This window comes from Aulonocara stuartgranti, assembly GCF_965226115.1.
Source record: "Aulonocara stuartgranti genome assembly, chromosome: 20".
Taxonomy (NCBI): domain Eukaryota; kingdom Metazoa; phylum Chordata; class Actinopteri; order Cichliformes; family Cichlidae; genus Aulonocara; species Aulonocara stuartgranti.
In genome coordinates, this window is record NC_138956.1 from 6,178,297 (window position 1) to 6,206,047 (window position 27,751).

Consider the following 27,751-nt stretch of genomic DNA (forward strand, 5'->3'; position numbering starts at 1 on the left):
TCTCACGATGTAACATTTAAATTGGGCCTTTTGATGAACAAGAACATATGTACGTGCTCTTAAACACACCCACATATATACCCATAAACCCGTACACACATGTTCTCATAAAAAACCCTCACACATGCATTCACACGCCATCATCCTATAGCCGTAAGATTGCCTTTCCTTTGATGTTGGGATTGAGTAACTATAGTGAGAGGTCGAGCAGGAGCTTTAGCAGCTTATTGTCTACTTACGGCGCACATCGGAGACCTCGACGTCCATCGTTGTTAGCTGCATTTCCAAATCTGCCCTAATTATGTCACTTATATGCATTTGCTTGTGCTAATTGGGATAAATGTCCAGCTTTGTAGTTTCCCAGCTGCAGCGGTCATATGTCAATCACCAACACCCACTCCAGGTTTGCAGTGTTGTGTCAACAAATACCTTCTTAGTGGATAAGGCAATTTGGGCTTTTCAAAACATGTCAGTTGCAGCTCTGTCGGTGCTGTCAAATAGACTCTTACACACCAGTTCTGAATAGCACTCTGAACACAGAGTTCGCTGTTTGGTGCCTGATCCTTTAATAGAGAACATTAAACGTGAGATTTCAAAGAGGATGTGCACCTTTTGCTCAGGAGCTAATGGTTGCAAAGGGTTTTTAGCACATTTAATAAACTATATTATGCTAAAAAAAACCCAATAAAGGTGTGACCATTGTGTGAATTTTCTCTTTCCCTTGCACTCTCTCTTTTTTTTAAACAACCATCCACTACTATTTGCTGCTTTTGTCACCTAATAGATAATATCTTTAGGTCTTGGATTGATGATCAAGTAATACAAGCACAAAAAACATGATACATTGAGCTTTTTTGGGCTATTTTCTTACTAATAACAAAAATAATCATAAAAATGAACCCCTGCTGAGAACTACCTGACTGGCATTTTTCAATAGGGAAGTTTTCTTTAGTCTAACTACATAAAAGCTTCCCTTAACAATTTTGCGAGGGCTGTCCAAATCATTATATTTTAGCTGAGTTGTGTAGTATTTTATTCGTATGCTGAGATTTCAGAAGAGGTTAACCCATGTATTTCTTCAAAGCCATAACATTCAGGGAATGTGTCTGCATTTTCTTTTTGCAAAATTCGTTCTGACCGCTCGCTGTGTATACAAGTCAATCATTTCCCAATTGACGCTTATGCATTAGCTGTGCGGCGGTTTGTTACATGTGGTTTTCTTTTGAAGTGAAATTAGGCAAATTAGAGGTTCAAGTATATATATGATAAATTTATATGATTTTCTGCGTCGGGTTGTAGCGGTGATTACTGTGTAATAAAGAAACCCAGATTAAATATATTCAGTATATTCGTAAACAATAATCACCAATCATAAGGAGTATATAACTTTTTAAAATGCTTTCCCTACTTTCTAAGATTAAACCAATCCCCAGCTGTGTGTGTAAAAAAAATATGGGCTTCCTGTTACTTCTTTTCTATTTATTCTGTGTGAATAGCACAGTAGAGACTGATATTCTTTGGTCTTGTCGACAATGCTCAGAAATACTCGACCCTCACAATTGGTAAAGCTTTTTGTGAAAGAAGCCCATAAGCTTTAATGCAGGTTTTAACACTGCAGTAAGATACCCAGCCAAGCCTTTACATGATGTGCGCCTGTGAAAAAGGTGCATGTAGCCAGAACAGAGACTCCTTTGTTTGCATGTCTGGGGTCTTCCACGGCGTACACACTGAGGTAACAGTCCAACACAGCCAGAAGATTGCATTACACATAACATCTCTGTGCTTTTTAAAAGTGAAAACCACAAATCAGAAACAGTTTTGATGGGGCAGCTCAATGTACACCTGGACACAGTCCACTCAAGCAAGATGTTTTCAAGGCTTTAAATACTGTATGGTCTCTGTACAAAATATGCATGCATACTGCACACATGGGCAGTTTGATGGAATTAATATTTTCCATGTGGTTTTTCCTGTTGCGATTTCAGCTTATAAGCAAAAGTGTGGGTGGGTTATTATGTTTACTGGCTTTGCTTGTATCTGCCCACACACACAAAGCTAAGTCGATAGTTTGTAGAAATAAAGATTATGAAATATCTCAATTATCCCAATTAACTAAAACATGTTTGTGTAAGCAATAAAGAGTTTTAAATCACTTTCCTGACTCCAGACCTCCAGCGTGCCATATGTCACATTTCTTCTTTTTTTTTCTTTCAGTTAAACACACGGACGTCTAGTGTGCGCTTATTGACTGCTAACTCCCCAGCTATAAAAACAATGAGCCAATCAGCCAATTTTCTGACTGGGGTAAAAAAAGTGAATATTGTTTACAGAAATTCCTAAATCAGCACTTTTTTTTTCCTTCCCAGAAATGTGAAAGTGTTGTTTTGAACAATAATTACTGCAACTTCTGTGTTAACTGAAAGTGACAAAAATATGACAATCTCTGCTGGAGGCAAAATAAACCCCAACTCAGAAAGAAAAACTGTTGAATTTCAGTCTTAATAATATAATGAAAATGGCAGCGTGCTAATATCAGCCTTGTATATGTAAAATAATGCTGGTTGCACTGTATATTTTTGCAGGACTGTAACAGCGGCATGGGAACGATCACAGCCAAACCAAAATGGCTTCCTTCACCCACGCCAACACAAATTCTAATTTTGTATAAAGAGAAGTGCTCGTGATTTGGATTCATATCAGCCCGATCAGTCTGCAGGATTTCACTGACTTTTACGTTCGTATATATTTCTCTAGATTTTTTGCACACCTCCCCTCGCCCTAAAGTGTAATAAGAGTCTGTGTGAAGAAGTCCATGTGTGTATATGTGCGTGCTGAGGATGAAGCCAAAAAACTGAAGATAGGAAGGAAAATTTATTTAGACAAATATTAGAGAAGGAAAAAATGAGCCAGTGGCATGGGGTCGAGGGGGGCATACTTGTTGCATTGTATCCCATTGCAGAAGACAAAGCTTTGGGGCCACTAGTCCTTGGAGAAGCAGCAAGTTTCAGCCTGTTTATGCCATTGCATTTTTGGCTTCAAGGTGTCTCGCTGAGCTGCGCGTCTCTATTGATTTGGCTGACTTTAGGAGAACAGTGGCTGATGGTCGAGATCAGAATAGAAATCTAACTTGTTGGATGCAGACTTGATCTTTTTTCTCTTCATTCTTCTTTTTCAGGCTATAGTTCAGTCTGTTTATTTTTGTATATTTCTTAAGTCTGCCACTCCACCCAGCGCCTTTGTCCCGAAACTGTATTGCTTTCACACATGTGGATTTGACTAAGCTTCATATGCACAAACTAGTACGTCGGCAGTCGCTTTGGATGCACTTCAGTTCAGCTGAGTGAAAATTTGTTGGCTTTATGGTTTGGTCAATAAGGAATTTGTTAAAGAGTTATTATACATCGCATTTCAAACCACTTTTCTTTTGTATAGAAAATTTATTTTCCTTAAAAAATAAAAGTGCTTTGTCTACCTTAAAACTGAAGTTAAATGCTACATTTGTTTATTACTTGTAATGCAAAAGTCAATCAAATGAGTAAATTTACCTTAGCACAGAACGTAAGTTTAGTACATGAATAACTTTTTTTTTAAAGAAGAACCTTTTCACAGGACTCTATGCAATCCTATTGACGACTAAGTACACCCTTACTGCGTTCATCTAAAGTGAGAAGGTAAGTAGCAGCCAGATGTTGAAATCAACTGCACTTGATTAACTGATAATCAGCAAGCAATGCTGCAGTTATCATGTTAAACGCTAAAATTCAATACATTTGGAAAAAAACAGAACAAGTATGGCTTGTTTGGAAGGTTTGCCAGGAGAAAGTGGTTTCTTTTTCATTTTTTACAGACAAAACAACAGAAAAACATGACAGCATGGCTTAGATTTGCATCCGAACAAATTACGAGACTTATGGAACAACGCCCTTTTGGCAGAAGAGACCAAAGTGAAGGTGTTTGACCAGAGTTCACAGCTCCCCATTTGGCAAAAACCAAAGACACCATATTAGCACAAAAACCTCACGCAAACTGTCAAGCATGGTGGTGGAGGGGTGATGATTTGGGCATGCTTTGCAGTCATTGGACTGGGGCATTTTACAATTAACGTGTTAACCGTGAATTGCTCTGTATACTAAATTATTCTCAAGTCAAATGTGAGGCCATCTGTCTGACAGCTGAGGCTTTGCTGAAACTGGGTCATGCAATAGGACAATGATAGCAAGCACAGCAGCAATTCTGTAACAGAATGACTGAATAGAGAGAGTTGTGCATCAACTAACACCTGTAAACCTCAATAAAAACTAGGATACGGTGTAAAGAAGAGTGGGCCAAAATTCCTCCACAAAGGTGTGACTGTGATAAAGTCTTACAGAAAACAATTAGTTCAAGCTATTGCTGCTAAACGTGTTCCTACAACCCACTGAATTGTGGGGTGTACCTAGTTTTTTACAGGACTATTTATAGTCCTGTTTAAAACCTTCTCTTTCATATTAATGTATATGAGGTTTGGTGTCTGATATGTGGATTTTATTCTTGCGGATACATTTTAGCCTTACTCATAAAATGCACACTTGCACTTTTGCTGTATTGCCAGCAGCTACATTCACATCAGGATCAGTGCTGACCAATAAAAGAAGTATTTGAAGTACCGTAAAAGGACAGAGTGTGGGGAACGGTTAAAGTGGACATTTCTTCATTTTGATCAGGGAGAAGATGGAAATTCTCTGAGATAAATGTATAAAGGATGAATAGCAAAACCTCATCAAGTAGCAAAGGAAGGCTTTCTGAGTGAAATTAGTCCAAATGCATTGCTTGCTAGGAAGTATGCATATCGCTTCTCTGAGAGAGCTTAAAGGATTAACATTTTAGCAAATGTGCTCATTCACTTTCTTGGCTAGAGTCAGATGAGAAGATTGATACCGTTATAACTTCTGCTGAGTAAATGTGAAGCCAGACAGTAAGTCTAGCTTTTTCAAATGTCTGGCACATAACCCCCATAAACAACATTTTAAAAAAAATAACTTTAATTATCACGTTAAATAAATGAACTATATCTTAACAATTAGTTAATTGAGCTTTGAGCCTGAGGTGCTGCCAGGTTTTATTTCCAGTATTCTCCCAGATTAAAAAAGTGGATAGCTCTCTTAAAAACATCTAACATGATGATATTTTGTCAATCAGTCAGTCGAGCTCCAGATGTTGTTTGCTCGGTATAGATCCAGCGCTCCCTCGCTCTATTTTCTCTACCTCTATATTTCTTTCTCTCTCTCTCTCCTTCTTTCTCTCTGAGTCAGAGATACCTCAGTACACCCTGGCACCGAACACCCAATGTGGGCGATGCTGATGTGAAAAGGCACCGTTACTTAATAGTGACTCACAGTGCACCATTATACCCCCACCACCATGACTGCAAACTCTTCTCACTTCGCAACGCTCTATCTCCCCACCAAGCTTCCCCTTATACTTCAGTCTTTCTATCGTCCATCCTTGCGTTCTTCCCCAGCAAGATGAAAAACAGGGGGACATTTGAGACAAAGGATGAAAAAATAAAAATTGAGGGTCTGAAAACGCCAACACGCATCTCACTTCTTCTTTAAAAGCTGCACAGAGCCGCTGGCAAGGTCGGCAGAACGAAGTAGAGATACATATTGCGCGGCGTGTATTTAAATTTCAAGAGAGCGTACAATTCAGGCGGAAAACAGCTATGAACCAGCGCTGAGGCGTCGATATCTGCAAACAATGCTGGAGAAACATCAGAGGAACATCCTCACAACATCCACACCCATGCTAGGAGGGATTGTAAGATACAGTTGGAACCAGGAATTGTTAGTTCTTTATGTAGGTCAGTACATGTCAGCCAATAAGTCCAATTACCATTGCTCTCTGAAATAGAATGGGCAGTGACCTCTACTCTGCTGTCATAGGACTGAAATGGATGGAAGGATGCCTCTGATATAAGTGATATATATTTTCATTCAGAATAATAATAAAAAAAGATAAACAGAGTCTAGAGTAGATGACAGGATGACAAATGGTTCGAGAAAAGTAGTCCAAAGTGATGTGAGAAAGTCAACATTTTCATTGTTGGAATATGAAGAGTTTAATCTATCATCTTTTGATATCGGAGGCTTTAAAGCACGTCTAAACGATCCACTGTCACACTCTTTTTAGTGTACTCCCTCAAATAGTACAGTACATACCCCGCAGAAAGGCAGCACTCCCCGAAAACAGCAACTTATCAGCAGCAAGAGTGCACTCAATGATTCATACACTCTTTTAAGAGAACTTGAAACCTTGGCTCTATTTTGGTCCCGGCCTCTCTCCTCCTCTCTCTCAGTATATGCAGCACAACGGAGCACAGGGATTTAGTGGGACTAAGTAGTTTGATATTTCTATTGGTTTTCTGCATGTATTTCCACTCTCTCTTCCCTTTTCTCCTAGTGATCTTTCTCATCATATGGAGACCAAGGTCATGGCTGATTGAAATATAATAGAAGTGTAGACATCTGGCCTAATACTGTGGGAAGTTAAATCTATTTTAATGGCCCCTGCCGCAGTGGATTCTCTCTGATGCACTCTTGCGCTTCACTGACAGTAAATCACAATGTTCTCTTATTGCCCTGACTGGAATGAGGGCATAGAGAAAGAACAATGAGGGATCCACATCATTTGTTTTCACCCCTCCCTTGCTTTTTCCTCTCCTCTGTGCTCCTCCTCTTCTCCCCTCTCCACTCCGTTTGCGACTCATAAAGCAAGGGGCTTAAAGAGAGTGACATCATGAAAATAAAAATAAAGGGGATTATGGGCAAGCTATTGTGCCATATGTGATTACTGGGGCTTCCATGTTCCCTAGGGGAAGATGAGTGACTACGAGACAACATATTTTATTTATTTATACAATTCGCTCTAATGAATAAGAATAGGAAATGTGGCTGAGCCCACTGTATTGTGCCCTTTGTCAGGAAAAAAAAATGAAGAAAAAGAACTGCAGCCCTGGTCCAAACATTAAAGAATTTTCTGCTTCTCTCTGTTGCAGTACAAAGATCACCCTTCATCTTTAACTGAGTTGTTTTTTCCCTTAAATCGAACTGACATAAATGTGCAGCGCATGGCCCTTTTTCACACCTTTTCAAAATACTTCCTTTGCGGCCGTGTTTTTAGAGTTCACGTACAATCTAGTACAGGTCCACCCACATCTGCAATGGAGAGTCAGGTCCTTTTTACCCACCTAAATGAGATCCATTTTGATGTGACATTTGAGAGAATTACCAGTGCATAGGGGAGCAGGGAGGAGGTTAGCTCACTCTTTAGTGATTGGTTGAAGCTTACCACAGCCCACCTGTCCTTTAGTGACGGACGCTACCTATGACCCTGAGCTACTATTGGATGCGGTGAAATAGCCCCCCACACACACACTTCACTTATCCCAGTTCTTTCTTTCTGTCAGTCAACCTGGTGGGTCTGCTATTCCATTCTCCTTCCATTGTACTTCGCTGTCTGCTTTTCTTGATACATCACCCAAATGGAGTTCCTTGGCGTTTAAAAGCCAGGTCAGATAGCCTCTGTAGACCCCGCAGACTGCCGCTGTAATGTTCACTTGTGTGGCACGCTTTAGCTCAAACACACATTGATGATGAGTTTGATTTCTGCCCTTTCTCAGTGCTGCAAGTTTCATCTTTGAAGGTGAATTTTAAAGATTTAGCATTGCCACCCGTCTATCTCGACCACACAGGGTGGACGTGAAAGCCGTTATATATGCATGGCCAGCTGTTGTTTGTCACCAAAACCGTGCTGCTCTGTCATTTTTAACAAAGAAGCATATGGCTGAATGACTTTCCATAGGATGCTTTATACTCATTCAAAGTTATCGAGTTTTGTAATGTATGTGTGTTCTGTTAAAAATAAAAATAAGGGAACACTTGCACAATTTTAACTTTTACTTTTGGTGTATTTTTGAATCCAAGTCTCAAAGTGTTGATGATTATGGTTTCCGCCGACCATTGTCAGTTAAGATCTTAAACTTGAGTATTTCATTCATCGAGTGTTTCCTTAATTGCAGTAAGTGGATAATATCAAAAGAAAGACAGCTAAAACGCTAATAGCAAAGTCCATCCAAGACAAGCCGCTCTTGGCTTTGGACAGTTCACCTCTCTTCAGCCATGACAGGCTCTCTGCGTACTGTGCAACATTTTCATTTTCCTGTATTTGATTAACATGTTATTGTTCCCGCAAGAGCCGTCTTCCACTAAACACCTACAAATGATTCCATCGCCGAGCTAATGACTTCATCTCCTCTTCTCAGCCATTTGGGTAAAGAAAACTTTAAGTTAAGCCAACTAACACATTTATGTTTAATGATAAGTTAATTACTGAAGATTGCTTGACAAACTGGAACGGTGTTTGGCTGCGGAATTTTTAACCTGCAAGTTTACACATAAAAGTGAAATTTTCAGTGTTGAGATTGCCATGTATACTGAGAGTTTAACAGCATCTGCTGTGTGCATAAACTGAGCAAACACAAGTTTAACAGGCTTTCAGGTAAAAACATTGCATAAGGCAGTGACTATTTTGCTGAAAAAAATAATTCATTACTGTTCTGCTAACTCTAAAGGGGGAAGCGCAATATCTTGAAACAATACAAGCAAGAATCAAATAAAATTTAAAAAAATACTTTGACCTTGAGAGCTGTTGAAGGGATCGATCTGTTTGATTATAGCTTTCCACTGAACCCCTAAGCACTGTTGTTTCAGTATAAAAACTACCATTAGCTAACTAAAAGAGAAGTTAGCCGAATTCAAAGCATGAGTAGACTCACAAAAAAACCCTTTAGATGTATTCCCTTTGTACTGGTCATCTCCATCAGAACTCCATAAAAATTTGAGTTGTGCAGCTTGCAACTATGGGAAGGTGTTGTTGTCTGTGACAACTTGCAGTTATAAAGCCTATCTCTGAAGATATTACATGCATGGTTTGTTGTCTTCGCAAGTAATGGTGCAGCTCCTGAGATGAGCTAATAGAGGGTATCAGCCGCACTTTAGATAGAAAAGATTCATCTTAACCCGACCATCATTCACGGATTAGAACCCGAGGTCCAAAATGCCGTAGAGCAGGTTACAAAGACAAGCCATTTTCATATATTCATTACCTCTCCAACTTCAAAAGTCTGCTCCTGATCTCAGTAAATGTAATAAAGCACATTGTTTTCTAACGCTGATATGTATGAATCTACCATAGCGGAATACTTCTTTAATATTTGCAACTGGCAACATTTTTTGTCCTATTAAAAATAGAAATGTTTAATATTATCTTGCATTAAATATTGAATTTAAGCAGCAAGTGTCCAGAAAAAGATAAGTAGAAGACAGATTTAATACTGGCATGCTAAACTGTATTGTTATGTTTAATTGGATCCCATATGTCTAAAGAAGAAAATGTGAGACTGAGGATGCTGTGCAAATTAATTAAATTTTTTAAAAACTACATTACAACATTGTTGTAAATGCTGTGGATAAATGTTTAAGATCTGAACTCCTAATTACTTTGTTAATGTTACACTGGCAGCAATAATAAACAGTCTAACAGAATGTAGAGGACCATTCTGGTTCCTGAATTATTTTAGTAAGGGAAAAACACCCAGTTTTTTTCATAAATCACACCCTGTTTATGAGTGTGTGCTGGACGACTGCTGTATTCCTAGTGAGTTTCTGTGGGTGTACCCATAACCATAGCAAACCTTTTCGAAGTCAGACCATAAAACCTACCATCAGTTAGGCTCGATGGTCACTCCAAGTTTTTTGCATTTTGTATTCTGGATAAGTTTCCTCCCAGATGAATGTAGAGGCCAGATTTATAACTAGTCCGGTACCCCTTTACATCAACAGATAGGTTTAACCTCCAACATTAGCGGTCTGGTGGTTTGTGTGAACAGAGTGGCCACGGATAGAGTCAAATGGCTGGCTTGAATTATTGTTTCATTCTGCCTCTGTTCACTATATATATTATAAGAGTCTGGATCGACATGAATGGAAACTGCAACTCAACTGGTTGGAGAAGACATACAACCACAAGGCAGTAATTCTAGTTGTTTTCCAAAAAAAACAAGGAGTGGTTTAAGCATGATGATAGGTACTTAAGAGCCACAAGTCGCATCTGTGAACTTAGTTATAGAATGTGAAAAATAGGTGTTTTGATGTCAAGTCACAAGTGATGTACAAAAGAGATTTGGTACCATCATGTTTAACTCAAAGAATAAAGATAGATTAGAAAAGAACCAGTAGAATCCAAAGTAATGTCCTTGTCTTCAAAAATGACGGATTTGCTGAAATTTCACCTCTACAGAGGAGGGTGAAGGTTAGAGAGAGAGAGATGGCTGAATCAACATTTGGTGTTTCTTTTTGACCTGTCTCTCTTTTATCCACTCCTCTCCTTGTCCTGAAAGACAGTATATTTATGAATTATTTATCCATGTTGGAAAATGTTAAACTTGTGATGTCCTTGTCCTGTGTCTTATCTCCAAGGGCATCATAAGAAGCTGTAAAGAAAAAATAAAACATTTAAAAAGCAATGGAAGGCACAGTCATAAAATAGCCTTGACAGAATTCAAATCTTGGTACAGGCGTACAGTATATATGACAACAGCAATGTTTCTTCTTACGAAGAAGAAATGTCCCAAATGCAAGATGTGTTTTTCACTGTAAAATTGTACCAATCCTGAGTTGTTTAAATCCCCTAAATCTCTGATCACAGTTCTAGAGATCGTATAGTAGCAGTATTAACTATTCAGCATCATTTTGGCTATTCAGTATCAGTGTGGTGTCTGGCACATTACTCATCCTGATATGAACAATCATACAGTGAATTTCTTTCTAAAAGTTAATTAATTGGCGATAGTTTAACCTCTATGCCTCTTATGTACCTTTTGAGGGGGGTTGAGGATGACAGCTACTCATTAATACCAAACAAGCCTCAAATTCCATCCTTACATGAAGATTGAGACTTTAATGATACATTGGCAGGGCAGGACAATATCAACAGTAAGCGCGTTAATGACACTTTGTTTGGTTTTTGCACTTTTTGCATTAGAATGTAGCTACTGGTACTTACTTTGGTGTTCATCCACCCATTTTCTTCTGCTTACCCAGCTCAGGGTTGTAGGTGGGGCTGGTGCCAGTCTCAACTCTCATACACCCTGGACAGTCTGTCACAGGGTTTAGACACAAAGGTAGACGGCCATTAATACCCATATACAATTTAGAATCACTGATCAACCAAACCCATGTTTTTGGACTGTGCATGAAAACCACCTGGAGAGAATCCAAGCTTAGTGGAAACTTGCAAACTCCAAAGAGAAAGGCCTCCTGGATTTGAACCCAGGACTTTCTTTCTGTGAGACAACAACGGTAATGACCACAACACCATGCTGCTCTTTCTTAGATGTCACATCATGTCAGAACCTGTTCTCTGGTGACCTCTCCAGCCTTAGTTTTGTGCTTGGATGCTCAGACCATTACCACCATGCTGTATATGTAGCCATAAGTCACAACATTATTATCCTATACAGGGAGTGCAGAATTATTAGGCAAGTTGTATTTTTGAGGAATAATTTTATTATTGAACAACAACCATGTTCTCAATGAACCCAAAAAACTCATTAATATCAAAGCTGAATGTTTTTGGAAGTAGTTTTTAGTTTGTTTTTAGTTTTAGCTATTTTAGGGGGATATCTGTGTGTGCAGGTGACTATTACTGTGCATAATTATTAGGCAACTTAACAAAAAACAAATATATACCCATTTCAATTATTTATTTTTACCAGTGAAACCAATATAACATCTCCACATTCACAAATATACATTTCTGACATTCAAAAACAAAACAAAAACAAATCAGTGACCAATATAGCCACCTTTCTTTGCAAGGACACTCAAAAGCCTGCCATCCATGGATTCTGTCAGTGTTTTGATCTGTTCACCATCAACATTGCGTGCAGCAGCAACCACAGCCTCCCAGACACTGTTCAGAGAGGTGTACTTTTTCCCTCCTTGTAAATTTCACATTTGATGATGGACCACAGGTTCTCAATGGGGTTCAGATCAGGTGAACAAGGTGGCCATGTCATTAGTTTTTTCTTCTTTTATACCCTTTCTTGCCAGCCACGCTGTGGAGTACTTGGACGCGTGTGATGGAGCATTGTTCTGCATGAAAATCATGTTTTTCTTGAAGGATGCAGACTTCTTCCTGTACCACTGCTTGAAGAAGGTGTCTTCCAGAAACTGGCAGTAGGACTGGGAGTTGAGCTTGACTCCATCCTCAACCCGAAAGGGCCCCACAAGCTCATCTTTGATGATACCAGCCCAAACCAGTACTCCACCTCCACCTTGCTGGCGTCTGAGTTGGACTGGAGCTCTCTGCCCTTTACCAATCCAGCCACGGGCCCATCCATCTGGCCCATCAAGACTCACTCTCATTTCATCAGTCCATAAAACCTTAGAAAAACCAGTCTTGAGATATTTCTTGGCCCAGTCTTGACGTTTCAGCTTGTGTGTCTTGTTCAGTGGTGGTCGTCTTTCAGCCTTTCTTACCTTGGCCATGTCTCTGAGTATTGCACACCTTGTGCTTTTGGGCACTCCAGTGATGTTGCAGCTCTGAAATATGGCCAAACTGGTGGCAAGTGGCATCTTGGCAGCTGCACGCTTGACTTTTCTCAGTTCATGGGCAGTTATTTTGCGCCTTGGTTTTTCCACACGCTTCTTGCGACCCTGTTGACTATTTTGAATGAAACGCTTGATTGTTCGATGATCACGCTTCAGAAGCTTTGCAATTTTGAGACTGCTGCATCCCTCTGCAAGATATCTCACTATTTTTGACTTTTCTGCACCTGTCAAGTCCTTCTTTTGACCCATTTTGCCAAAGGAAAGGACGTTGCCTAATAATTATGCACACCTGATATAGGGTGTTGATGTCATTAGACCACACCCCTTCTCATTACAGAGATGCACATCACCTAATATGCTTAATTGGTAGTAGGCTTTCGAGCCTATACAGCTTGGAGTAAGACAACATACATGAAGAGGATGATGTGGACAAAATACTCATTTGCCTAATAATTCCGCACTCCCTGTATGGAGTACAAAATGGAGCCCAACTGATTTATTCGTGTGCTACTATTAGCTAATTTGCAGATTATTGTATTTATAACAGCTGTTAAATTAAAAATTAAACATTATAATGAAGACACAGGAGAAACACCCTTCAACCATGTTATGGTTGGACAAACCATTGCATCTTGTTAAATGTAGAGGTACTCATATAGTGTCTTTCCACTGCAAGTGTCAGTGTTCCAGTCACATATTCATCCACACAGCACTTTTATCTGTGCCTAATATCTTTCTAACATTTTCACACACTCCGATGGATACATAAGGAGTAACTTGGGATTTGGTATCTTGCTCAAGGATACTTCGGCCTGCGAACCAGAGTTGAAGAATCGATCCACCAATCTTCCAACTTGTAGACTACTGTATATACAGCTGCCCCGAGTAGAGTTGACCAGAGCATAAACAAGTAAATAAATAACTATGCGTAATAAATATTAGGGAAATCTGTTTGTGTTTCGTGTATCAGAAAGAAAAAAATATCGGCTGATGTATCAGAATATCGACTTTTTAAATCACCAAATATCGGTATCAGTATTAAATATTCCATATGCATTAGGCTCTAGTGGAAGGTGCTAGAGTCATTTTATAAGTGGGGCTACACTGGCAGTCTGACCCTGGGAGTTGAATTCACACTGCTCAGCTTCATGAATGTTGAAAACCAAAAAACCAACGAGAACGCTCTCGGTCATGCCCTTGGCCTGATAGACCACCAAAGGGTTCGACTCTTCCACTAAAAACTGCTGTTTGATCTCTTGATGCAGTCCTGTTGTTCTCAAAGTTCTTCTTGAACGCTATATTTCAAAAGCCGAAAAAAGAAAAGTTTATGCTCCACACTCTCCAATTTTTAATTAATCAAGAACAATTTTTTTAAGAAAGATCCAAGAATTTCAGTGAAATAAAGGTTAGCACAATAACAGAAACAGCTGTGACTCAGTGGGGTCTCATGAATCGGGCTTGTTTGCACATACCCTCACAACGTTGGGTCCTGAGCAGGCTGGATCAACACTTTGGGGATTGTTGTGCAGGGAGGGCTTTTACCCTGGGGTGCTGAGCTTAGGTGTGTTTTTTTTAATCGTCGAAGTGGGTGATAAATGTCACAGTAACATTGCCAAGACCCAAGGTTTCTTAGCAGAGCATTGCATTGAAACAAGACAGTCAGTGTCATTCACTTTACCTGTCTGCAGCTTTAATGCTGTCGCTGATCAGTGTGCAGTCAAGTCAGTTTTGTTTGTATTCTTAGTAAATTTAATCGGCAGCATTTGTCTGTTAAGCGTAATAAAAAATGACAACAATAATAAATGTTAGACAAGGAACAGACATTTGCACAACTTTTATCATGGGAAAAGAAATTGTCAGCGATAATATTTCTAAGCAAGTGCCAAACAATGCGAGCGAGTGTTGTGAGAAAGAGAAAATAGCACATCATCCCCTGATGGTAAACATACTCCCTTTTATTATTATTATTTTCTCCCTAATGATAGTTCACATTATGAGACTTTTATCCTATCTTCAAGCACCAGTTCTGCTAGTGGGGACATTGTAGCTGTTCCTCAACATTTCTTGCCATTTGTTTGCTAAAAGTATTTGTTTGCAAGATGAATTGCTGCACTGGCAGGCGAGATGACAGCCTACACGAAGATGATATTGAATTGATTTCTGAAATGTTGCAGAACGGACTAGTTGATGTGTACCACGAGACATGAATAATAAAAATTCTATTAAAAAGCTCTTGAATGGCTGACAGTGGAATATTATTTGTGATGATTAATTTTCTTCAGTCATTATAAAGGGGAGTTGGCATCAGATTGCCTCTGACAAAATTGCTTTTCACTCCCTGGTGAATACCCTCTGTATGCTTTTTGAGAGCACAAAACCATATTTCTCAGCGCAATATTATGTCAAGATAGGCCCTGGAAAAGACATTTCTCATGTATCACCTTATTAGTGCCGTAAAATCTGTGCTGTTTTAACTGCTGGGGTCATTTGGCATATTCTGCATACATTTCACAATGACTCTGAGGTTTGACTAGTCCAGTTTTTTCCTTCCATTTCTAAAAATATGATTGGCATTATAATTACAAGCTTATAAAATAGCCTCTAAGTGACTGTCTGTCAGTGGCGTTTTTCAACGTAATGAATTTGATTAACTGTATCTTAAAGGCGTGCAGGCTGACAGTTTGTTTCTTCAAAGCTGTCAGGATTTCTGAATTATTCTGTGCAACATCTGTTGTCTAACTCTAATTAATTTGCGGCGTACATTTGCGTTGAATGATTTCTTTAACTTTTGCAAGTGCGACAAAAATTTGCATTTCTAATTAATTTTATTTTCAGCAAAACACACTGAATCGACTGCCGCAGTTCAGCGGTGTCTGGAAGTGTCTGCACAAACAACACGGAAACAACAGAAATCAGCAGGTGCATTTAAAAGCTAATTATGAAGCTTTTTATTTACTCAGGATCAGGAGCGTCTTTTGTTAGCTGTTTCCTTCCCCGGATGATTACTCAAGTTTGTTTTGCCATTCAAATGCTTTCTAATAGCACTGAAAGGGTTTTATTGATATTGTAACTAACTATGACACTGCTTTGACATGCAGGTACATAAGCGCTCCGGGGCGGAAGGATCGCCCATAGACAAGACCTGTCCTTGCATTTTTCTTTGTGTTTGTTGATAGACTGTGTGCTAGGGGGAAAAAAACGAAAGTCTTATTGCGACTTTGTTCCCAAAATAAGTAAACGAACCTGTCTTCCCCTTTCCTCTTCATGCTCTTCTAAAAAACAGATTGCTTTTCTTCTGCTTTTTCAGAGCTACTCCAGTCAGGGCAGAGGCGGCAGTGGTGGCGGAGGAGGAGGAGCTGGGGATGAGGACTACGAGATCCCCCCCATCACACCGCCGAACCACGCCGACCCTTCTTTGCTCCACCTCATGGAGCACGAGTCAGGTTACCCCTTTCACTCCCTGCCACACAATGGCTTGCTCAACACCTACTCCTACCCCGAGCTGCCCGCACTCATGATGTCCAACATGCTGGGTCAGGAAACTCACCTCCTGTCTGGGCCTATGCACTCGGTGAGTACTTTTTTTTTTTTGTCCACCTTTTTAGCTGTGGCACTTTCTGCTCATGCAAGTCAAGCACTGTGCCAGGCTATTAGTCTTTGTGGTCAGAGGATTGGAAGGTATCCAGCAAGTCAGCATAGAGAGCATTTCGTCTGAAGGTTTTACATGTTCTAGTCCTTTTAAGATTTTATGTGCTGCATCGAACAATATAAACATATATAAACTGTAAGGCCACAAAATAACCAACTCTTCTGCATGCTGATCATGTTTTTTCGTAATGGGAAAGCATTCTTCTATTAGAGTCATAATTAACTTGGTTCGAGGCCAAGGAAGCAGCGCTGAAGTCTGAGCAAGGCCAAAGTCTAAGCATAAATACAGAGAGCTGCTGTTTCCTTAACACCGAGACCACTGCAGCAGAACTTCTTTAATATCTGCACAGCTGCGCAAGTCAAAGATTTCATTGCCTCGAAAATGAGCCAAGAAGGGATGGAGAAACTCATTGTGGCGCGTTTTCTTTCGTTACAATCAGCAAATCCAAAAAGGAGAGGGGTAAGGATGAGTGGGTGGGGGAGGAGGGAGGGGATCCCTTGTCAGCTACTTTTTTATTTCAAAAGGACGCCAAGGACCTCCATTCTTCCCCTCAGTTAAAGGGACTTTCTCCCGTGTTAAACATGCTTCAGACTGAACATGTAAACACCCCCGGCGAACACATTCAAATGCTTTAATCATAGGATCGAATCAAATGAATTATAGATGGCCCGCGTGGTGAATTATTCAGCGTTATATACTTTCATCTGACATAAATATTACTTTTTTTTTCTCCGTGGCCTCCGTCATGAATATTTATGCTTTAATGTGAGCATCCGTGGCATTTATCCCCCGTTAATCAGGTCTTATGTGATTTTCAGAATCAAACCGCATAAGATGCAGACTCTTATTTTTTTTCCGTGGGTGGTAGCTGAGGCCTCCATTAAAGCCAGTCTTCAGGATTAGGTCACAATCCACTGGCTACTTTGCTGAATGTGCTCGGGTGCAGGAGGACGATGCCGCTGGCTCGAACGTCTGTCTGCTTTTTAGCGCGAGTGAACGCTCGAAACAAAGTGTTGATTAAGCTTTTAACATGAGAGCGCATACCCTGCGTCAAATGCGTGTGCACGGCACGTTTAAAGTTTATGTTATGTCCGTGTATGTATGTTCAATAAAGCCTCCAACCCCCTTTTTTTGGCCGGCAACAATTTCGAAGCAAACAAAGAGGGAGTACCTGCCTCTTAAACCGCTTTTGTTTCACCTTTGCAATTATTTATTTTCAAATAGCCCTTCAGGGTAATGTTCCATTTTCTTATTTCACACCCCCTTTTCTCATAAATGAACCGTCATTGTAATAAATCACCGCACAAACAGAGACTTGCACACACTGTGAAAGGTCCAGAGATTTATGTAACACATTCATGTTTCCCACTTCCACATTTTAGTACTACTCTAGCAGAGGCTGGCTAATAATAGCTGCTATTAATATTTCTTGTTGCCTAGCAACCCCAGCAAGTAATAGCTTACTCTGGAAAAATAGATGACCGATAAGGAAGAAGGAGGAGGGGTGGTGGTGGTGGGGTTGGAATGGGAAGGGGGGGATTCAATTCATTTATTATCTCCTGGGACAAGAGGAGCTTATTTCTGAGGCTGAGGAATAGGAAAGTAGGCTGTATATGAGAAATATTTTAACGCAATTGGAGATGACGTTATTTTCATTTTGCTTCCATTAGGGATGTTTCATTTGATGTTTCCCCAGCAAAGTCAATTAACCTTAATTTCATACTGATAAAGGTATAATAAGGAAGATTGAATTTATGTCTGCTGCATGCTTAAAGAATAATAAGGGTGGATAGAAATAAGCTCTCAGTGTAACCAGGGGCAGCAATGAAGAGACAAGCCTTTACCTTTGTTGTATTGTATTGACAAAAACCTTACAATAAACTCACAAAATTGAAGGAGATAACTGGGAAAAACCAAAACGCTAATCATTCAACAGCCTTCTTTCACCACCGCCGCCGAAGCAAATAAAAAGTCGACAGCATTACCTTAAGGATACGCTTCTCTTCAGTAACAGCTATCCTTCACTGCACATTTAAAACCTCCTACAAGTACAAGCTCAGCTGGAGCAACAGATACGCTTCATCTCGAGGGATGTTGTTGCTGTTTTTTGTACAACATTTAGCCTAAGGCTAATGCTCTGTAAACTTCTCGCTGCTTTGGGATTCGCTTTTTCAGCTCACATCGATCCTACAGCAAACAGAGTTAAATCATTACAGGATTGAGAGCAGTGGATTGACCATCACAGTGCTGCATGGGCACATACAGTAATTTTGCATCAGTTTGTCCTTGTAGCTGTAGTCTGTATTAATAATCTTGAGCTTTCTGACCGCGCGGAAGTCATTTCTCTTCAAAAGCCCTGTTTTTTTTTTCTTCCTTTAGTCAGACAAATTTCTTTTTTCCATCTAATTGTGATTCCACAGGCAGCTGAACTATTACAGTAGCTGGTGAATCAACGAGATGCGCAGTGGATGTAGGGAACAAAAAAAAAAATCTGTCAAATAGATGCATTGAATGTTTCAGATTCACTGATGTATGTTTTTGTTTTGTTTTGGGTTTTTTTCCATTTTTATTTTCATCTGTCAAATCCAGCACTTAGTTGAGATCCAGAAGTTGATCCTTTTTGCTGCGGTTGCGTGTTGTTCATCATAGCAGTTCTCAACTGCCAGTTTTGACCCATTTCTTAGACTTAAAATTACACCTTTTACAGGAACTCCAACAAGAAGCAGCATCAACACTGCTGTTATAAAAGACAGAGCTGTCTATCAGCGAAGCTCCTACATTCTCAAAACTCCTCCTCACACCGCTGACCTAGTCTGTCAGCTTCTCTGAACCGAGCCAAGTCTTGGATGACTGGATACTGTGAAATGTAACATGCTGTCGTGCGAATGCTCATTGCTGAGGGAGAATCCCTGTCTCATCCTCAGCTGCCAGCATTTCTGCCATCCCGGCACTTGGTGGAGAGGTGGCACCCAGGGGTCTCGTGTTCAACAAGCGCCCTGATCATTCAGGTCTGGCTGATGGCACAGTGGCGCAGGGGAGAAGGAGGGGCTGGGGAGGCGGGGGGGTTGCAGGCAAGGTCAGTCTCTTATAAAAAAATTAAAGCAAGAGGGACCCTCGCTGGGAGGCGGTAATGAGAGGTCGAGGAGGAGTTTGTACAGCGGCCCCAACGTGGAGCCTTGAGGGGGGGCCACTGTGTTTAAATATTCAAACAGAGCATGAGGCCCTGTCTCATTACTAGTGTAATCAGGCCAGTTACAGAGCAGGAAAACCCCTGCCACCAAAAAGAAGAAAAAAAAACACTGGCCAATTTCACAAGTTTCTTACACACATCCAGCCACATGACTCCAGCCAGGAATTGTGTAGAGCTTTGATAAATATGTGGTTCTAGTTTAATATCTCTGGCACAGCGATGTGTGACTAACAGGCCAGTTTTAACCCTCTGCTGACAGGTTGATGTTGATATCACGGACAAGTTGTCAGTCGGAGTTGTTTTGGTTGGTTGGTCGGTTCATTTTTGGTGGCTTGTGCATAGAAAACTACAGCAAGCTCAGCATTCACTTTCATATTTAGCCATCTTGATTGAACATAAGCATTAATTTTAAGATGCAGTGCATCCAATAAAAGGTCTTACTTTAGTGCAGTTAAAGGTGTCTTCACATCATAAGTAGATCGTGTTTGCACCCTGCTACTATTTGTGCAGCATGTGGGAGCTCGGTATATATGTGTGTGTTGACCATGTGCGTGTATATTTATAGATATATGTGCGTGTGTCTTTGTTTGCCTTTGTCTCCAGAAAAAGTAGAAGAGTAAGCTGCAAGGTTAGGTTGGCTTGGCTTAATTTGATTTTGTTTAATCTGGAGAAAGAAATTCACTTGCACCGCTTGGCATTTGCGACAAGGAACGGCTACGGAAAGGCCACAACTGTTTTAGGGCGGTGACATAAAAATCGTATTGACAGCTGTGGTTATGGAGAGTGCATGGATGTAAGATGAAGCTATCGAGCTATCGAAGAGATCAAAGTGAGTTAAAATAAAGTGCACACGGTCATGTTTGAGATATTTAGGATATTCGGAGATGCTGAGTTTACAGAAAGTGTTCATAGTAGAATCTGTTTGTTGAGTACTTAGGGTGAAGTGCAAGGTGTCAGTCTTTCCTTTGTCCGCTATTTAAGTAGATTTATCTAAAATATTTTCTCAATATTTGGAGTTGGGTTTGACATGACATGCTCAGTGAAGCTGGATTTTTTTTCCTTTTAAATTGAAACAGCCATCTTTTTTCCATCGTAGGTTTTTTAAGACATATCTCATATGACCCGCTTGCTCTGCTGCCTTTCACTGGAATAGATATGACATCTTGGTGACGTTCCCAGATAAATCACTTTTGGAACAGTAGAAATATTTTCTGTTGCGGCTTTCTATTTCACAAAAAAAAAAAAAAAAAATTGAGAGAGGAAAAAAGAAAGAAAAAAAGACAGATGCCCTTCAGTGCTACACTCCACAACAGGGGTGAACAATGTGTCTTGTAGCTGTCAAAAGAAATGACGGCAAGATAATTGGTGGGGCATTCCCGTTTCGTTTAAACCGAGACAAGTAGGCTTCAAAATAGAATCGGGCTTTTTAAAAAAGTAAAGCTTTGTTTTGCGCTGCTCATTATGCAGGGTTCAAAATGGAGTAATGAAGACGGGCATTAACGGATTGAGCTTTAAAAACAAATGCACATTCATTGGGGCTCATGAATATTCATGCCGCTAATTCAAATAACCTTAGGCAACTGTTACATCTAATGAATATTTAAAACAGCTTGGTCACAGAGATTTGAACACTGCATTATATCTGACTTTCTAGGATCATCGTGTACAAGAGTAAACAATTAGTAATGCCAAAAACAGATTCCAGCGGTGATGAAAATACGTCTGGGAAACAGTGTCCCGTGTTGTCACATTAGTTACAGGCCGTTGGCACTCCGAAGGCGAGCGCGATGCCATGCGACGGTGTGAAAAATTGTAAATAATCATAATAATTGGTGAAATGATTTGTTGATTAATCGGGGAGCCTAATCAACAAAATTATTAAGTGGAGCAATTTTGAAATCATAATCAGTTATCACGCAAAAATGCTGCAAATGTGAGATTGTGTTGATTTTCACCTGTTGTGCTTGGGAATCGAACAGGTTCAATGTATTATTCGGACACCGAACCAGTCATCAGATAAAAAAAGTGATATGTTTATTTAGATATGTATGATAAAGAGAGAAAAGTCTTTGTTTTGGGGGGTTTAATCATCATAAAACAAATTAAAATGATCATAAACCTTTCGAGCTCGCTCAGTCAGGAAGGTAGAGTTAGCAGAGCGCGGGGAAAAAAGCTGCACCTGGCACAGTGGGCCCTTGGGCGACACGAGGGTTGACTAAACATGTTTATGTTTACCGCCTGGCGCCCTTACATGTTACAAGGCAGAGAATCCCATGCTGGCCACTTAAAAGAGGGCCTTCCTATGAAGGGATCAGTGTGGTGACTCGTCCTCGCCACCACCGCGACGCTAATTAGGCCCACCGCAAAGCCAGCCTGTGGGGATAATGTCCCATTATTAGAGTCATTTGTTTCAATTAACCGCTCTGTGATTCTACAATAGCACTGCGCAGCCCAGCGCAAAGAAGCCATTACTCTCGCCCAGGGAACCAATGAGGTCTGGGACGAGAGTGTTTGTAAGAAGGTTACGGATACCTGCCGCTGCCAGCAGTCGTGCTGTCGTGCTCCGCATTTAGCCCAGTCTCTGATGAGTTGTTTGAGCCCTGGGAGAGTGGAAAAAACTCCTTATTCAAATCTTTTTCTAGAGCTTTTAAAGACTGTTTCTGACTATGCTGCTTCTGAAAACGTGTGATTTTTGCTTCTGTGCATTTGACTGAGAACTGATTGAAGATTTGTTGAAGGATTGTTGACTTAAGCATAAACCGCTGAAAACTATAGGCTGTTCACGTACCCCTTTACAAGCTGAGAGCTTTGTGGTTGACTGAATTACTATTCTGCTACTGTATACTTATGGTCTTTAAGTCATTTTTAGACTGCAATCAAGTTACTTTCAGAACACGAGGCTCTCTTTTTCTTTCCATTTCATGCATTACTCTTGTTAGTCTTGTTACTTTTGTAAATTCAAAGACTGCGTTCATGCATTTTAATTCCACCAGTGGACAAAGAAGGCAGATTGCTTTGATAATTCCCGCTGCTTTAAATGGGAATTGTGAAATGACAATTAGTCTGGTGCCTTTGCGGCCAACAAAAAGCAAACCCTTGATAAAAGCTGTTTGTGCACTTGTATGGTGCCTGTTGTTGGTCACAGCTGGAGGCCACCACTTACAGGGTGCAAAGAGAGATTATGAGAGAGATTATGACTGTGATTTCTAGCTGGTGTAAGAGGCACAACTTTGAGAAAGTCTGTTTGTATAAATGGCTTTGATAACCATCCAAGTGATTCTTCAAGCAGCTAAACCAGGTGAATTATGTCTACAAGAATTAACTCATTCCTTGTAACATCACTCTTTTCTTGTCATTTGCATAAGATATTTTCTTTTAATCAGCCAGACGCTTTTCTGAAAAAAACACCTAGGTGTTTTCGTGCATTTAACAGCACAAGTACAAAGACACTTATCAACTCCAAATGCTTCAAAATGGAATGTTTTAGAGCACTTTTCGGTCCTTTCAGCTCTAGATAATGGAAACTTCGATTGATACCAAGAGGTTGCTGCCCTGTGATGCCTCTGTTGCCAGGCTCTCTCATTGGCTTTCTCCCCCCGCTGCGCAGATGTTTACAAAGAGACATCACCAGCTCACATTAAAGGGTTCAAGTTGTCCCCTCAGGCTGTTGCTATGGAAATAACCCTGCTACGGTCGCTCATTCATGTTTGATTAATTGTTTTTTTCCTTTCTGTGCTGTTGCCTCTACAAAGACCTCATCATGGGAACATATCATCTCGAAAACAAACAATAGGAAAAGATGAATATGTTCAAATCTGCTCTATTTGGACTTGCAGATGCACTCTCTTCCTGCTTTGACATTTTGTGGATGTGGTGATAAAAGTCGAGTAACTGCATTAGCATTGTATTAACACTGATAAAGCTCGCTTGTGAAGCCACGCAATCATACAGATATATTTTTTATTTCGTTCCCCAGACTTACCTGGACAGAAGATAAGCTTTTTTTTCTTTTGCCTTTTTCTCCTCTTAAATTGCACTGTGTAGCGCTGAGATACAGCAACCCACTGGGGCCAATTAGGATGCCAGCAGAGCCAGGAAGTGCATAGCAGATGCTTTTGCCACTATTTATTAAAATCCAATCTGCGGGGGCCCCTCCAACAGCTCGTTAAACTACCGTTAATCTAATTAGCTCTCACTTGCCACTGTTTTCACCACATTACCAAATACAAGGGCCTCGACTTTGCAATTTAGGCTGATTAAGTAGGTCCAGTGCTGTTAGGCAGAGCTTGTAGGGAGGAGCTTCTCAGAGCTGTCAGTCATTCTCCCGAGTCAGATAAATCATGCAGCTTAGTTCAGCAATGGCTTTGGATTTAAAGTATCAGCAATAGGAATGTTAGTTGAAATCAAATCCACATTGCAGCCCAAAACTGTAGAAATACTCCATCATAATGACCCTGTGCATTTGTAATGGCATGGTACCAAAACTGGATACAAATTCCATAATGGCTTCTTTATGTATATATAGATATATGTATATATCTATATATCAGGTCTATACGATTCTGCTAACATCCTTTCATGTCTCCTAGATCAAGATCACGATTGTGCACTTCCGGTTCATTATTGTTTAGGCCAGGCTGTATTTTTTATTTGATGAGTGCTGCTCTCTGGACGAGTGCCTGGTTCCACTCAGAGATCTTTGCAGCGGCTTTGACATGCAGTCCTGCTTATTGCTTACAGATGGGCAGTCTGACATAGAGCTGTAATTGCTTCCAGATGAGGAGGGCACTGCATATATTTTAAGACATATTTTAACCTATCAAGTCTTCATCCTGAGCTGGATGTGGGGAATACAGAGAAACCAAGCTAACATGGCGTTTGGTAGCGTAAGATAAGAGGAATTTGTGTTAACCTGTATCCAAAGTTGACTATGACATGTTGTGTATCATTCAACCTGTGTGGGGAAAAAAAAGTTTAACGATCATCTGGAATTTTGGATGCCAGTCCTGGTATTTACAGTCACTTTTAATTTAAAGAGGACTGACGCGTTCAGATGTGTTTACATTCTCATGTAGCCTGCCAGCATTTTCTGAGACAACGGGCCTGACTGCATCATGTGCAGGTGCACTTTCAAATGATAGCTGAAAATGATATCTAAATAATGACTAAGAGCATGTTATAAAATAAAAAAAATTTAAAAAAAAACAGCAAAATTACAGAAACTTAACAAAGACTTGCTTATGTTTTACGTACATTTTACACAATTGCTGTTACAGATGTTTGGCACAATAGATTTTTGTACTTCTACAGCACCTATAAGAGCTCATTTTTGTCTTATTGCCCTGAGTTCCAGCTTGTGGTGAAAATTACAGGAAAAGAAATTATATATAGCATCTTGAAATCGCATTATTCTCACTGCTGGTGCTTTAACTGTGACTATTTATCTATTTATTAACCCAGAAAGGCTTAAGTGTCTGCAACCGCCACACTAAGCTGTGCAGCTCTTCACTGAGCTACTGTGAAGAGGTCCGCGTTTGTTTTGCTGAAAGATGTATTCCACTGTAGTGCAATCTAAATATATTATTGAATTTCCTTCATTGTTTATTAAATTTAAGGCTGTGGTTATTAACAGTGGATCCTACAAGCACTTGTGTGTAATAGTGGTCGGTCATGGTAATGAACTCAATGAGAATTATCTACACATTCTACTCCCATCAGGTCTGTGAATCATATTTCAGGTGTTTTCCAAAACAAACAATCAAAAAAAACAATAAACACACATTTCCTACACAAAACCAAAAGCCAGACATTCAAGGTTAGCCAATAAAGAGCCAGTTAGCAGTTGGTGAGGAGCCAAACTGAGAGGAAAACAAGGAAATGTTGGATTGAAATTCATCAGATGGACATTAGAGCAACACCAGTAATGAAAAATGTTGCTGTGCCACATTTCCTGTAAGTGTGAAAGAGGAAAGCGGTTTGCTTCAGACTCGCTGTGTTTACAGCTTGTGTCCGCTGCCCCCATGTGATCAAAAAAAAGAAAAAAAATAGTTAGTGCAGGTTGAAGAACGAACCGTTGGGTTTAATCTGCTATTACTCTGCAATCACCACTTTGAACAACAGTCACAGACAGTTTACGCAAATTGCATCTGCAATCGCTTCATCATTTGCTACTTCCCTGTGTATCAAAAACGCAGCAGTTGATTGTACAATGAAAAGTGAATTGGGGATTGCAGCCATTTATATGTCATCGTTCTGCATCATCACTGAGAAGTGTAGAGCGTAAGTGTTGGAGAACCTTTAAAATACGACAGAAAGTAGTGCGCGCATCAGGGATGTCGCATTTCTTTCCATTGTGGGAATTTGTGATGCAGATAGGTGAAGAAACAGTTTATGTTCAGATTTCCAGTAAATAGCCACATCCTCAGTTTTTCTTCATCCGGCACTTCTTGCCTCTTTCAAAGTGTACTTTATTCTGGAGATAACATTAAGGTGCTAATCTGTATCGGGAAAACAATGTTAGATGATTTGTTATTGAGACGTCGGCTTGTTAAATCTGCTTTTACAGTCCTCGGCCAAAGCTTATTTCACTACCGGCTTTCGATTGATGTTCTTAAACTGCAGATTTAAAAACCCTCTCATAGTCTGTTGCTCATTCTCCGGGCCACTGCACACTCACTGCAAAAAAAAAGCATGTAAAAATAGGTTTTTATCTTCTTCTTCTTCGAGCTACTGTGTAGATCAAACTGTGTAACACACTCAAAACCAATAGCGTTTGTGTGTGTGTGTGTGCATCTATGAAACAAGGTGTGTAGATTTTGCAAGTGCATGGCATTCATTTTGATTTAGCGCTGTGCCCAGTATTTGCTTTTGTGTAACAGTCATCATTGTATCACCTTAGAGTAGTTCCTGTTTGTTTTTATGGCCTTTCAAAGCTGATACATTATGCAGCACTCTCCACTTTGCTGTTCACTGTATATGATAATGACTATGATAAGAAGACTGTGATTGGAGAAAGACTTTTATACACTCTCATGCTATTATCGGATTTTATTGTCTAATTTTCATCTGTCGCGTGCACACAGTCCTCGTTGCGAGTCCTCTTCTTTCTATATCTTTCCACTCCTGTTTTCTTTAGATCGACTCTTCTTTTCTTTTGCATCTCACTTTCTTCACTATTCCCCAAATCCACCTCCACCCCTCTCTCTCTCTCTTTGCTGTTTTGATAGTGACGCAGTTACCAGGCTGTCAATTCTAATCTTGTCTTGCCAGTGCAGTGCTGTCCATTCAGAATCACAGCTACCCTCCTTTTCCTTATCTCTCTCTCTTCACCTACCACCCCTTCCATCTCTCTCTCTCTCTCTCTCTTTCCATCACTATCTCTCTCGCTCTCTCTCTCCATCACTATCTCTCTCGCTCTCAGACAACAGAAATGCTGATGGGATGAGCAAGCTAAGGCTGACTCTATAGTTCAATCTTTTCCTGGTAAACTAGAAAGCTGTGTTGGAAATAAATTTAGTCTCTGTTGCTGTGTACAGGACACGATGTTTTTTACCTAAGACATCCGCGTGCTGTTTCTGGTCGACCCCCTAATTGCAGTCTTTAAAAGCTTTTTTACCATCAGTGTATGTCTGCTCTGTGAATGTGCATTGTGTCCTCTTGCATGGAGAAAATTGGCAGGCAATTACTTAACTTTAAAAAAATGTTATTAAACGCACTCATCAGCCAATCTGTTAGGTACACCCTGCAGGTTGAACTTCCCTTTGCCTTCAGAGCTACTTTTATTCTTTATCCCAAGGGTGCTCTGTTGGATTGAAATCTGGTGACTGCGATGGCCTCTTGAGTGCAGTGAATTCACTGTCATGATCAACAAACCAGTTTTGTGACATTGTCCATTATCCTGCTGGAAGCAGCCATCAGAAGATGGGTACACTGTGGTCATAAAGGGAAGAACATAGTCAGCAACAATACTTGACAGTGACATTTAGGTGATGCTCAGCTGATATTAAGAGGCCCAGAGCATGCTGAGACAACCCTAACACCACCACCACCACCATTCTGAACTGTTGATACAAGACAGAAATTAAGACTCGTCAGTGTCTTCCAGTCTTCTGCTGTCCAGGTTTGGTCTCGTCTGCTTCAAGATTCCATGCGTTGTGCTTTCAGAGATTCTGCATGCCTTGGTTGCGAAGAGTGCTTGTTTTGAATTATCAGCTTGAAGCAGTCTGGCCGTTCTCCTCCGACCTCTGACATCAACGAGGCATT

General features: G+C 40.2%; 1 protein-coding gene across 9 annotated transcripts in view; it reads left to right on the plus strand.

Moving 5' to 3' along the window:
• LOC309697314 (TOX high mobility group box family member 2-like) overlaps positions 1 to 27,751 on the plus strand; it is an 81,130-nt gene that overhangs the window by 41,648 nt on the left and 11,731 nt on the right. For all 9 annotated transcript variants that reach the window (XM_082519145.1, XM_082519146.1, XM_082519147.1 and 6 more), the window contains one exon: positions 15,958 to 16,221. In XM_082519145.1, the coding sequence (XP_082375271.1) occupies positions 15,958 to 16,221 (264 nt within the window). The remainder of the gene's footprint in view (positions 1 to 15,957; positions 16,222 to 27,751) is intronic.